Genomic DNA, 12,860 nt, shown 5'->3' on the forward strand with positions numbered 1-12,860 from the left:
GATGATTTACAAATTATCATAGGCGATACGAAGAACAGCAACTCATAATCTTCCGTGCTCAGTTCCATAATTTAAGATTGGATTATATCAGATTTACTTTCATTCCAATTGATCCGTAGTGAGGAGGTCCTCCAGGATGTGGAACATGTCAGAAAAACAACAATACATGACAAATATTTACAACTAAAACAAATAAGCTAATGTACCATTCCACAGGTCCCAAGTGGAATGATCGTCATTTTTTAGTGAACACTATATGAAAGAGTAATTTTACAAGTACTAATGCACTGAGAGGATGTTAAGAGTCCTACTCTGGAACACATTCAGACCTCTCGAAATAAAGTCCCCTCAAAAGTATTGGAGCGGCCGTTCACCACCCAGAATCAATCACCTATACGACTGAATGACGCACGTTGCCATAGGCAGTTGCGGCTTCTTCCTGCACTCGACATTAAGTCCAGAATCGCTTCCACGAACTCTTCACTCGAAAAGTCCCAGTCTTCACTTGACTTCAGCAGTTTTACGCAAGTGTCTAACTCTCATTGGCTAAAGCCCACCCCACCAAACGTAGATCGTCCTCAAGACCTACACACATGATTTGACTCGTCTTGGCCACTTTTCCATACTAAGCTAATATCTTACAACAAGTAATAGTCGGTTCCTAAAAAGATAAGCCAGTGTTCTTGCACTTCTTCGCTCATATTAAATGACTACATTATTACCAAATATTATTTAAACAATTATTTATGCCTTGCTAACAGAAGCATCTTTTGATTCTCTTTTCAGTTCTGATGTCCGCCGATTGGCCAGTTTCAGATTAGCACAGGTTTTCCAATAGCACTTGCTATCAAAATTTAAATAAAGTGACTGGAAAAATCCTAAACGGTCCAGTAAATAAAAACTCAAGTGTGACAAAATACGGGGACTATTCGGAAAGTAAGGTCCGGTCGGTCGCGAAATGGAAACCACTGTGAAAATCAAAACTTTTTTATTTGCAATACTTAGCTAGGCTTTGCAGCTGCTGCTTACATAGCCGCCGCTCAGACTCAGACATTTCTCGTAGCGTTGTACCAAATTTCCAGTGTACTTGTCATAGAAGGCAGCTACCTTCGGTTTCTGCCACATCTCTACGCTGATCTACAGCTCGTTGTCTGTGCCAAAATGTTCACGTAAGCAGATACGACACTCAGTGGGAACCAGTTACGGACTGTACTGTGGGTCATCAAACATTTCAGATCGAAAACGCTGCAGGAGCATTTTCATTGCCTCTGCAGAGTGCGAGCGAGAATTGTCATGAAGAAGGAAACGCATGACAGTTATGTTATGTTGGCTCATGATATCAGGCGAAATCTCCAACCAACCAACACTTTGCGGAAGATACTATTTTCTAGGCGTCTTTACGTGTTAACTGCGCGCTCAGAACAGAAACGAGCGACGTTATTCAATCGGCAGGCATACCAGAGACACTGTCCAACACATCTGTGCAAAGTTTCATCGGATTTTCACTGTCTTTTCCATTTCGCGACTGATCGGACCTTACGTTGCGAATAGCCCTCGTATGAGGTATCGATGCTGCACTCACTTGCTGTGTAAATATGGAGAATAGGATAGTTTGACTAAAACTTGTGTAATGGAAGCAATATAAAAGACGTCGTAAATCAGTAAATACGCAGCTTTCAGGGATGATGGCTATAGTGCTGTGTATCATCTGAGATGTTATGTTGAAATCGCGTGATGCGATTATAACTTGTTGATTCGGCGGTTCATTGCCGAAATGTATATTCGCTGTGAGATATTAACTTCTGTAATTGTAAAGATATTGAAATACTGTTGTGTCATCGGATGTGCCTCACTTTCCTCAGATCGCACATCCATTCAGATTTACATTAACTTTGTTGTGAGTCGTTGTTGTATCTCAAAGAGCTGTAACTTAGCCATCTTCAATATCTTCTGACACTCCGCTGTTTCCTGGAGCATTGTCTCCCACGCAAAGGTCATGCGAGCAGCAGCCGTCCAGATTCCCACCTTCGGGATTTTCCCCACATCCGGTCCTCTGGTAACGGGCATCGCGCGCCTGGAGAAGCCGTCGCTTCCCGCCCGGCAACGTCTTTCTATCGACCCTGCGGCCGCACAACTTCGCAAACAAATTCACCTTACCTTGCCCGAATTCTAGGCGGCAGATTAGCTCGCCTACATACACCACTGGTCATTAAAATTGCTACACCACGAAGATGACGTGCTACAGACGCGAAATTTAACCGACAGGAAGAAGATGCTGTGATATGCAAATGATTAGCTTTACAGAGCATTCATACAAGGTTGGCGCCGGTGGCGACACCTACAACGTGCTGACATGAGGAAAGTTTCCAACCAATTTCTCATACACAAACAGCAGTTGACCGGCGTTGCCTGGTGAAACGTTGTTGTGATTCCTCGTGTAAGGAGGAGAAATGCGTACCATCACGTTTCCGACTTTGATAAAGGTCGGATTGTAGCCTATCGCGATTGCGGTTTATCGTATCGCGACATTGCTGCTCGCGTTGGTCGACATCCAGCGACTGTTAGCAGAATATGGAATCGGTGGGTTCAGGAGGGTAATACAGAACGTCGTGCTGGATCCCAACGGCTTCGTATCACTAGCAGTCGAGATGACAAGCATCTTATCCGCATGGCTGTAACGGATCGTGCAGCCACGTCTCGATCCCTGAGTCAACACATGGGGACGTTTCAGGACAACAACCATCTGGACGAACAGTTCGACGACGTTTGCAGCAGCATGGACTATCAGCTCGGAGACCATGGCTGCGGTAACCCTTGACGCTGCATCACAGACAGGAGCGTCTGCGATGGTGTACTCAACGACGAACCTGGATGCACGAATGGTAAAACTTCATTTTTTCGTATGAATCCAGGTTCTGTTCACAGCATCATGATGGTCGCATGCGTGTTTAGCGACATCGCAGTGAACCCGTGTATTCGTCATCGCCATACTGGCGTATCACCCTGCGTGATGGTATGGGGTGCCATTGGTTATACGTTTCGGTCACCTCTTGTTCGCACTGACGGCACTCTGAACAGTGGACGCTACATTTCAGATGTGTTACGACCCGTGGCTCGAACCTTCATTCGATCCCTGCGAAACCCTACATTTCAGCAGGATAATGGACGACCGCATGTTACAGGTCCTGCACGGGCCTTTCTGGATACAGAAAATGTTCGACTGCTGCCCTGGCCAGCACATTCTCCAGATCTATCACCAATTGAAAACGTCTGGTCAATGGTGGCCGAGCAAGTGGCTCGTCACAATACGACAGTCACTACTCTTGATGAACTGTGGTATCGTGTTGAAGGTGCATGGGCCGCTGTGCTTGTACACGCCATCCAAGCTCAGTTTGACTCAATGCCCAGGCTAATCGAGGCCGTTATTACGGCCAGTGGTGGTTGTTCTGCGTACTGATTTCTCAGGATCTATGCACCCAAATTGCGTGAAAATGTAATCACATGTCAGTTCTAGTATAATATATTTGTCCAATGAATGCCCGTTCATCATCTGCATTTCTTCTTGGTGTAGCAATTTTAATGGCCAATAGTGTACACATAACGTTACAAAGTCGTAGATAAGCTTCCGCTCGATGTAAAGCTCGTTAAAATGATGATGTGTGCGTGTATACGTGTGCAGGTCCTGCCCGTGGAGAACAGCATGAAGACGCCGCAGCACTTCCTGGGCTGCCCCGGCGTGCTCAACATCGCCATGGTGATCGTCATCTCGCTGTACGCCGTCATCGGCTTCTTCGGTTACGTCAAGTATGGCGAGGCCACCATGGGCAGCGTTACGCTCAACCTGCCCGTCGAGGACATGTGAGTACCAGGCAGTTACCCCACGTACAGCCCAGCTCTCACCTGTCTCGCAACAAGAGTTCCTCTTCGCGGGTAATTTCCACAAAGTTTATTCTGGAGTGTACAGCGCGTTATAATGTGAGCTGATGAAATAACGTTGCGACCACCACTCAAAGTTGCCTGCGTCAATATATACAACAGAAACAGAAGTCCGCATGTTCCATCGCTACCTCAACACTCAATACAGAAGCAAATAGTTGAAGCTGAAAATGCGTACAAAAAACAAAAGGTGAGCTGTCATTTCACAACGTGTAAGTGTTGTAAGGGGTGAACCTCCCCTTACATATTGAGAACAATATATCTTTGCCTCTGTAAACGTATATGATCACTGATACCGATGTTAATATTTACAGGGTTAGGGAAAGGCGGGGAGGCGGTTGTTACACATTTGAGACTGGGCATGCAGGCCTGCCGTTGAATACCAAAACAGGAAATTAGGTACAATAAAGAGGATCTATTTAAATGTACAGTGTACAAGGGACGCGCCGATGGTCGGAAGTTACGAAGTTTAGGCCAGTCTAGGAGGTCGAACAATTCATTCAAACGGGCAACGGAAGGGGAAGCGGTTCATGTTAACTTACGTTGGTGGCCGGTCGTGAAAAGCAGTCCCAGAGGCTCTGCCTTCCGAGAAGACGTCCGTTCTGCTCCAAGTCTGGATTACAAGAGAGAGAAGCAACTGTGTTCTGCACGGCAGAACAATCCAGCGTCCACACACGTGATCGGTATCCCGCGCGCGCTATTACCTAAAACCAATGGCGTGAATTCGCTAACAGTTCCAGCAGAGGGCTCAAGGCGTCTCTCGTCAGCAGTTTTAACTGGACAGAACTGCCTCGGATTTGAAAGACAAGCGACTTGTGTCACGTAGGCACGGCGTAAGTAACTCGGGGAGAAAACTTGTAAAGATTTCACTGGGCCTTTGAAATAAATTTTTTAAACAAATTCCTTAAAATATTCCTAGACTGGCTGCCAACATGTACACCTCACGCAGGTCTCAGTAGGTACTATCGATGGTGGAGCGCCCAGTGCGCCAGAGAGGAGTCAGTGTTGAGACTCCGGGCAAGCAAGTTCTTGACTGATCAGCGAGCAGGGCGGATTTCGGCTGGACGGCCGACCGCATTTACTATTTTTTAACGGCTGTGTGTGTGTCACCCAACGCCGTGGGCCTGACCTCCAGCAAATACTTAAATGGCGTTAGTGATTTGTTTGATGTGTTTAAGCGTTCATTTGTACACCGCGACAATCGTGCCGGATACCCACGATTTCGATTGCAGTGAGGAATGTGCATTCATTGCCGCATGGAGAATACTGGCGTGTGACGACACAAATAGGCGACCTGTGATGAGTTAAACGTTATTACTTTGTCAGACGAAGGGAGTAACTGCCTCATTCGTGCTGTTCAGACAAAAGATATATGGTTCATATGTCTCTTAGCACTATGGGACTTAACAGCTGAGGTCATCAGACCCCTAGACCGTAGAACTACTTAAACCTAACTAACCTAAGGACGTCACACACATCCATGCCCGAGGCAGCATTCGAACCTGCGACAGTAGCGGTCGCGCGTTTCCAGACTTAAGCGCCTAGAACCGCTCGGCCACTCCGGCCGGCCCAAAAGATATAGAGCATTAACAACATCATGTACCGATTATTGTTACCTGACATCCTAATTAGCTTTCTTCGATTTGATACGAAACAACAACCGTGCAAATATTAACCGATCAGCCTCATCAGTTGCATACGGTCAAACTATTTAAAACTGTTAGGCTATAATCCTCTACTCAATAACGGTTGGTTGAATAGGAGTGTTTCAGTGTCAAGAGCACAGAACATATAATCAGCTGGCTGTATTACTTCATTTTTAACTTGTAAAATTTTTCTTCCGATTCCTTCAAATATATATTGTTTTATTCTTATACTAATTTAGTTTGAAGTCTTCTTAAAAATACAAAAACAAATTTATTGAAAGAAAATACAAATGAAAATGAAAATCTTTCAAAAGCAACGTTACTCGATGTAGCCCCCTTCAGCCGCAATGACCGCCTCAAATGTAGTCCTGAAGTGATCGCACACTCTCAATAGCGCTGACTATATTAGCGAATGCTGCTTCGATAGCGGTGCATAGAAGCGGCATTACGATGCCTCGTGTTACTTGCAACTCTTTCCATTACGCCCCGAACATAATAGTCGAGGGCTATTCAGAGGCCGAAACTCCTTTGACCAGCCCGCATCTCGTGGTCGTGCGGTAGCGTTCTCGCTTCCCACGCCCGGGTTCCCGGGTTCGATTCCCGGCGGGGTCAGGGATTTTCTCTGCCTCGTGATGGCTGGGTGTTGTGTGCTGTCCTTAGGTTAGTTAGGTTTAAGTAGTTCTAAGTTCTAGGGGACTGATGACCATAGATGTTAAGTCCCATAGTGCTCAGAGCCATTTGAACCATTTGAGCCACTCCTTTGACCACAAAATGTCAACGTTATCCGAGAGCCAATTTTGGACTAAATGGCTCGTATGAGGTCCTCCTCTGCCATCCGACGCGTTGTTCGCTCGCTGACATTTAAAACTGACGCCAGTTTCCCCACCGATTACCCCGAGTCCTCCGAAATCAGCACCTGAGCCTTTTCGATGACTGCCGCAGTTCGTGACAGTCGTTTCCTCGAATGAGGTTTCCTCGCCGGGTTAGCGAAACCTTGTCCAGACTTCTCCGAAGCATTATACTCCACCGCAATACCGTAAACAGTTGATCTCGGGTACCCGAACAATCGAGATTTTTCAATGGGTGAACACCCAGCGCGAAGACTTTCGATAATCGCGGCTCTTCGGCTGTACTCCGAACTTGTTCATAACATCTGGGCCATTTTGAGATTCCGACTGTTTACTAGGTGCCTATGGCTTTCAAGAACGCCAGTCGTGGCCTCCGGCGGAACTACGATATGGCGGGAAATTCAAATTACTGTATACTACAGGCAAGTCAGTCTCCTAGAAGAAATTATGGAGAGAAGTAGACTTAGATGGTTCGGTCACATGAAAAGAATGCGTCACGATGAATAGACATCTACATCTACATCTACATTTATACTCCGCAAGCCACCCAACGGTGTGTGGTGGAGGGCACTTTACGTGCCACTGCATTTCCTCCCTTTCCTGTTCCAGTCGCGTATGGTTCGCGGGAAGAACGACTTCCGAAAAGCCTCCTTGCGCGCTCGAACCTCTCTGATTTTACATCCGTGAACTTGTCGGGAGGTATAAGTAGGGGGAAGCAATATATTCGATACCTCATCCAGAAATGCACCCTCTCGAAACCTGGACAGCAAGCTACACTGCGATGCAGAGCGCCTCTCTTGCAGAGTCTGTCACTTGAGTTTGCTAAACATCTCCATAACGCTATCACGCTTACCAAATAACCCTGTGACGAAACGAGCCGCTCTTCTTTGGATTTCTCTGTCTCCTCTGTCAACCTGACCTGATACGGATCCCACACTGATGAGCAATACTCAAGTATAGGTCGAACGAGTGTTTTGTAAGCCACTTCCATTGTTGATGGACTACATTTTCTAAGGACTCTCCCAATGAATCTCAATCTGGCACCTGCCTTACCAATAATTAATTTTACATGATCATTCAATTTCAATTCGTTCCGTACGTATACTCCCAGATATTTTACAGAAGTAACTGGTACCAGTGTTTGCTCCGCTATCACATAATTCTATGTTAAGGGTCAGTTGCCACTCCCTGCACCAAGTGCCTATCCGCTGCTGATATTCCTGCATTTCGCTACAATTTTCTAATGCTGCAACTTTTCTGTATATTACAGCATCATCCGCGAAAAGCCGCATGGAACTCCCGACACTATCTACTAGGTCATTTATGTATATTGTGAAAAGCAATGGTCCCATAACACTCTCCTGTGGCACGCCAGAGGTTACTTTAACGTCTGTAGACGTCTCTCCATTGAGGACAACATGAAGTGTTCAGTTTGCTACAAGCTCTTCAATCCAGCCACACAGCTGGTCTGATATTCAGTAGGCTCTTACTTTGTTTATCAGGTGACAGTGCGGAACTGTATCGAACGACTTCCGGAAGTCAAGGAAAATGGCATCTACATGGGAACCTGTATCTAATATTTTCTGGGTCTCATGAACAAATAAAGGCGAGTTGGGTCTCACACGATCGCTGTTTCCGGAATCCATGTTGGTTCCTACAGAATAGATTCTGTGTTTCCGGAAATGACATGATACGAGAGCAAAAAACATTTTCTAAAATTCTACCTGGCGAAGAATGATGTGCACCGACGAAGAGTGCAGTGGGAGGAAATGCTGAACGATAAACTGTGGGAGAATAGAGAAGCTTGGAAGAGGCTCTGTGAACGACCTATGTAAGCAGAAAAGTTTCATGAAGAAGAAGAAGAGGAAGAGAAGAAGAAGAACAACCGTAACAAGAGGAGGTAAATTTTTCAATATCATCAAATGGCTCTCAGCACTATGGGACTTAACATCTGTGGTCATCAGTCCCCTAGAACTTAGAACTACTTAAACCTAACTAACCTAAGGACATCACATACATCCATGCCCGAGGCAGGATTCGAACCTGCGACCGTAGCAGTCGCGCGGTTCCAGACTGAGCGCCAAGAACCGCGAGACCACCGCGGCCGGCTCCAATATCATCAGTTAAAGGGAAGGTAGTTCATGCCTGTCCTATTTACACGTAACAAGAAACAAGTATTACTTGCACACTGTAATTGCAGACCTGAAGGAAAAATTAAAATATGACGGTAAACAATGAAAATGTTTTCTGCTGTGAGCACAGCAAGGACAGTATGAGACCAGTGGTGGCGCTATTATAAGATTTAGACTCAGTGTTGGGATGCGAGGTGAACTCTGGAAAGGTCGATTTTCAGTACAGTGCGTCAGGCAAGGATTGGCCGCACCGGGTTACAAAACGACAGTTACCGTCGACGGTGCTCTGAGCACTCAATCCATGGGGTCAGAACCATGGTGCCAGAAACTACTGCGGCCTAGAGAACGGCGGCTGAGCGTCTGCTTTTGTTCTACGGAACAGTGGCAGGCAATATTCACACGGAGGAGGAGCACCAGAAAATCAGCGAGCATACTGTAATGAATAATAGTGCTGATTTAGTCACCCCTTTAGAAATATCACAGTGGTGACTATGGAGCTCTGTAGGTGGAGCGGATCTGCTACCAGGCGGAGGTATGGCTTTCCGTCCATGACGTAAGTCACAAAACTGAAGTGACGTCTGTGTGCCAGTAGGCTGTATGGAATAAGCGCAGCGATGTCAGTCGACGTTTGGGCATCACTGATTGGCGGCAAGGAACTATCGCGATGGACGCGCCCGTGATTCGAGTTGCCGGATTTGTTGGTGTATCAGCTAGTATTCCGCAAGGACTGGTGCATCCCTCGAAGTTACAGTAACACGGTTAAGGACAGTGGTTGTACCCAGAAATGACCGAAGATGAGAGTCGGGCGTTCTCGCTTCCCACGCCCGGGTTCCCGGGTTCGATTCCCGGCGGGGTCAGGGATTTTCTCTGCCTCGTGATGGCTGGGTGTTGTGTGATGTCCTTAGGTTAGTTAGGTTTAAGTAGTTCTAAGTTCTAGGGGACTGATGACCATAGATGTTAAGTCCCATAGTGCTCAGAGCCATTTGAACCATTTGAGAGTCGGGTCTTGTAAACACGAAAGTAATCGCTGCTGTCAATGAAGACAGGTCCATCTCATGCAGATTCCGAGACATCATTGCGGAAGGAAACGCATGGAATGAACATTTGCAGTCAGCTAGCTGTCAAAAGGCTATTGGTCACAGCGACACATGAAACTGCACATCGGCCAGCTGGGGTGGCCGAGCGGTTCTAGACGCTAGAGTAAGGAACTGCACGACCGCTAGCGTCGCAGGTTCGAATCCTGCCTCGGTCGTAGATGTGAGTGATGTCCTTAGGTTAGTTAGGTTTAAATAGTTGCAAGTTCTAGGGGTCTGATGACCTTAGAAGTTAAACTCCCATAGTGCTCAGAGCCATTTGAACCAGTTTTGAAACTGCACATCCTTGAAGGGCCAGACAAAACTGAAGATGACAGAAGGCATTTACTGCGCTGCGACGAGTCACGATTTTGGCTCTTCTATATCTTCGACAGGGCGAATCACCTAAAACTTGCACCGCAAAAAAATATTGCGGAACTGGAAAGTGCTCAAAAATACACTCCTGGAAATGGAAAAAAAGAACACATTGACACCGGTGTGTCAGACCCACCATACTTGCTCCGGACACTGCGAAAGGGCTGTACAAGCAATGATCACACGCACGGCACAGCGGACACACCAGGAACCAGCCGGCCGAAGTGGCCGCGCGGTTCTGGCGCTGCAGTCTGGAACCGCGAGACCGCTACGGTCGCAGGTTCGAATCCTGCCTCGGGCATGGATGTGTGTCATGTCCTTAGGTTAGTTAGGTTTAACTAGTTCTAAGTTCTAGGGGACTAATGACCTCAGCAGTTGAGTCCCATAGTGCTCAGAGCCATTTTTGAACCACACCAGGAACCGCGGTGTTGGCCGTCGAATGGCGCTAGCTGCGCAGCATTTGTGCACCGCCGCCGTCAGTGTCAGCCAGTTTGCCGTGGCATACGGAGCTCCATCGCAGTCTTTAACACTGGTAGCATGCCGCGACAGCGTGAACGTGAACCGTATGTGCAGTTGACGGACTTTGAGCGAGGGCGTATAGTGGGCATGCGGGAGGCCGGGTGGACGTACCGCCGAATTGCTCAACACGTGGGGCGTGAGGTCTCCACAGTACATCGATGTTGTCGCCAGTGGTCGGCGGAAGGTGCACGTGCCCGTCGACCTGGGACCGGACCGCAGCGACGCACGGATGCACGCCAAGACCGTAGGATCCTACGCAGTGCCGTAGGGGACCGCACCGCCACTTCCCAGCAAATTAGGCACACTGTTGCTCCTGGGGTATCGGCGAGGACCATTCGCAACCGTCTCCATGAAGCTGGGCTACGGTCCCGCACACCGTTAGGCCGTCTTCCGCTCGCGCCCCAACATCGTGCAGCCCCCCTCCAGTGGTGTCGCGACAGGCGTGAATGAAGGGACGAATGGAGACGTGTCGTCTTCAGCGATGAGAGTCGCTTCTGCCTTGGTGCCAATGATGGTCGTATGCGTGTTTGGCGCCGTGCAGGTGAGCGCCACAATCAGGACTGCATACGACCGAGGCACACAGGGCCAACACCCGGCATCATGGTGTGGGGAGCGATCTCCTACACTGGCCGTACACCACTGGTGATCGTCGAGGGGACACTGAATAGTGCACGGTACATCCAAACCGTCATCGAACCCATCGTTCTACCATTCCTAGACCGGCAAGGGAACTTGCTGTTCCAACAGGACAATGCACGTCCGCATGTATCCCGTGCCACCCAACGTGCTCTAGAAGGTGTAAGTCAACTACCCTGGCCAGCAAGATCTCCGGATCTGTCCCCCATTGAGCATGTTTGGGACTGGATGAAGCGTCGTCTCACGCGGTCTGCACGTCCAGCACGAACGCTGGTCCAACTGAGGCGCCAGGTGGAAATGGCATGGCAAGCCGTTCCACAGGACTACATCCAGCATCTCTACTATCGTCTCCATGGGAGAATAGCAGCCTGCATTGCTGCGAAAGGTGGATATACACTGTACTAGTGCCGACATTGTGCATGCTCTGTTGCCTGTGTCTATGTGCCTGTGGTTCTGTCAGTGTGATCATGTGATGTATCGGACCCCAGAAATGTGTCAATAAAGTTTCACCTTCCTGGGACAATGAATTCACGGTGTTCTTATTTCAATTTCCAGGAGTGTATGTTCAAGTGTATGTGAAATCTTATGGGACAACTGCTAAGGTCTCAGTCCCTAAGCTTACACACTACTTAATCTAAATTATCCTAAGGACAAACACACACACCCATGCCCGGGACCAGCCTCACAGTCCACGACTGCAGCGCCTAAGACCGCTCGGCTAATCCCGCGCGGCTGGATAGTGCTATTGATGTGCAGTTTTCACCGAATAGATTGGTAGTCAGGGGCTCATATTGTTAGCCAATCAACAGATTGCAATAATACTTAGAAAGTTTACTTTTTGCGCAAACGTACGCTTTTTAAATGGAACAATGTCTATTGGCTTTAATAAAATGCAGGACAAATTGGAATGTCGATGGTGTTTACTGCAGGATTCTAGTTCGAGTCGTTTTGCGAGATACCGAATTTTGAAAAGTTTCCACACCCACACTTGTTTGCGCCATTCATCCTGCATAGCTTCTAGGCACGATGTTGTTATGTTTGCTTACAGTGTGCTTGTGTGTTGCGTGAGTGTGCATGCGACTTACTAGTCAGTTAATTTTTGACAGCCAAGCAGTAGGTCGTGAGTGGACGATAGTATTTAGCGATGCAGAAAAAGCCGACATGGTCATGGAGTATGGAGAGTGTGGAAAGAATGCTGTTCGTTTTTTACGATGTATGCGGCAAGATACGAGGGTTCTCCAGAAAGTAAGTTCCGATCCGTCGCGAAATGAAAACCACTGGGGAAATCTGGTAACGCTTTGCACAGATGTGTTGGGCACTGTCTCTAGTATGCCCGCCGATCGTGTCGCATCGCTCTTTTCAGTTTTGAGTGCACAGTGAGCACGTAAAGATGCGAAGAGAATAACGTCTCCGCCAAGTATGAGGGCCTGGTTAGAGATTTCGCCTGTGTCATGCAGCCCACATAACACAACTGTCGAGCAGTTCCTTCTTCATGCCAATTCTCGGCCGCACACTGCAGGGACAATGAAGACACTCCTGCAGCGTTTCCGACGAGAAGTGTTTGATCACCCACAATACAGTCCGTAATTGCCTCCCCCCCCCCCTGAGTCTCATCTCTGCTCACAAGAACCGCTGGCTATGAACTTTTTCCACAGGCAGCGAGCTGCAGACCAGTGCAGATAACTGGCCAAAAGC

At 47.8% G+C, this 12,860-nt stretch overlaps 1 protein-coding gene across 2 annotated transcripts in view; it reads left to right on the plus strand.

The window, feature by feature from the left end:
- LOC126253338 (proton-coupled amino acid transporter-like protein pathetic) overlaps window positions 1-12,860 on the plus strand; it is a 400,313-nt gene that overhangs the window by 373,974 nt on the left and 13,479 nt on the right. For both annotated transcript variants that reach the window (XM_049954603.1, XM_049954604.1), the window contains exon 8: window positions 3,680-3,858. In XM_049954603.1, the coding sequence (XP_049810560.1) occupies window positions 3,680-3,858 (179 nt within the window). The remainder of the gene's footprint in view (window positions 1-3,679; window positions 3,859-12,860) is intronic.

This window comes from Schistocerca nitens, chromosome 4 (assembly GCF_023898315.1).
Source record: "Schistocerca nitens isolate TAMUIC-IGC-003100 chromosome 4, iqSchNite1.1, whole genome shotgun sequence".
NCBI lineage: Eukaryota > Metazoa > Arthropoda > Insecta > Orthoptera > Acrididae > Schistocerca > Schistocerca nitens.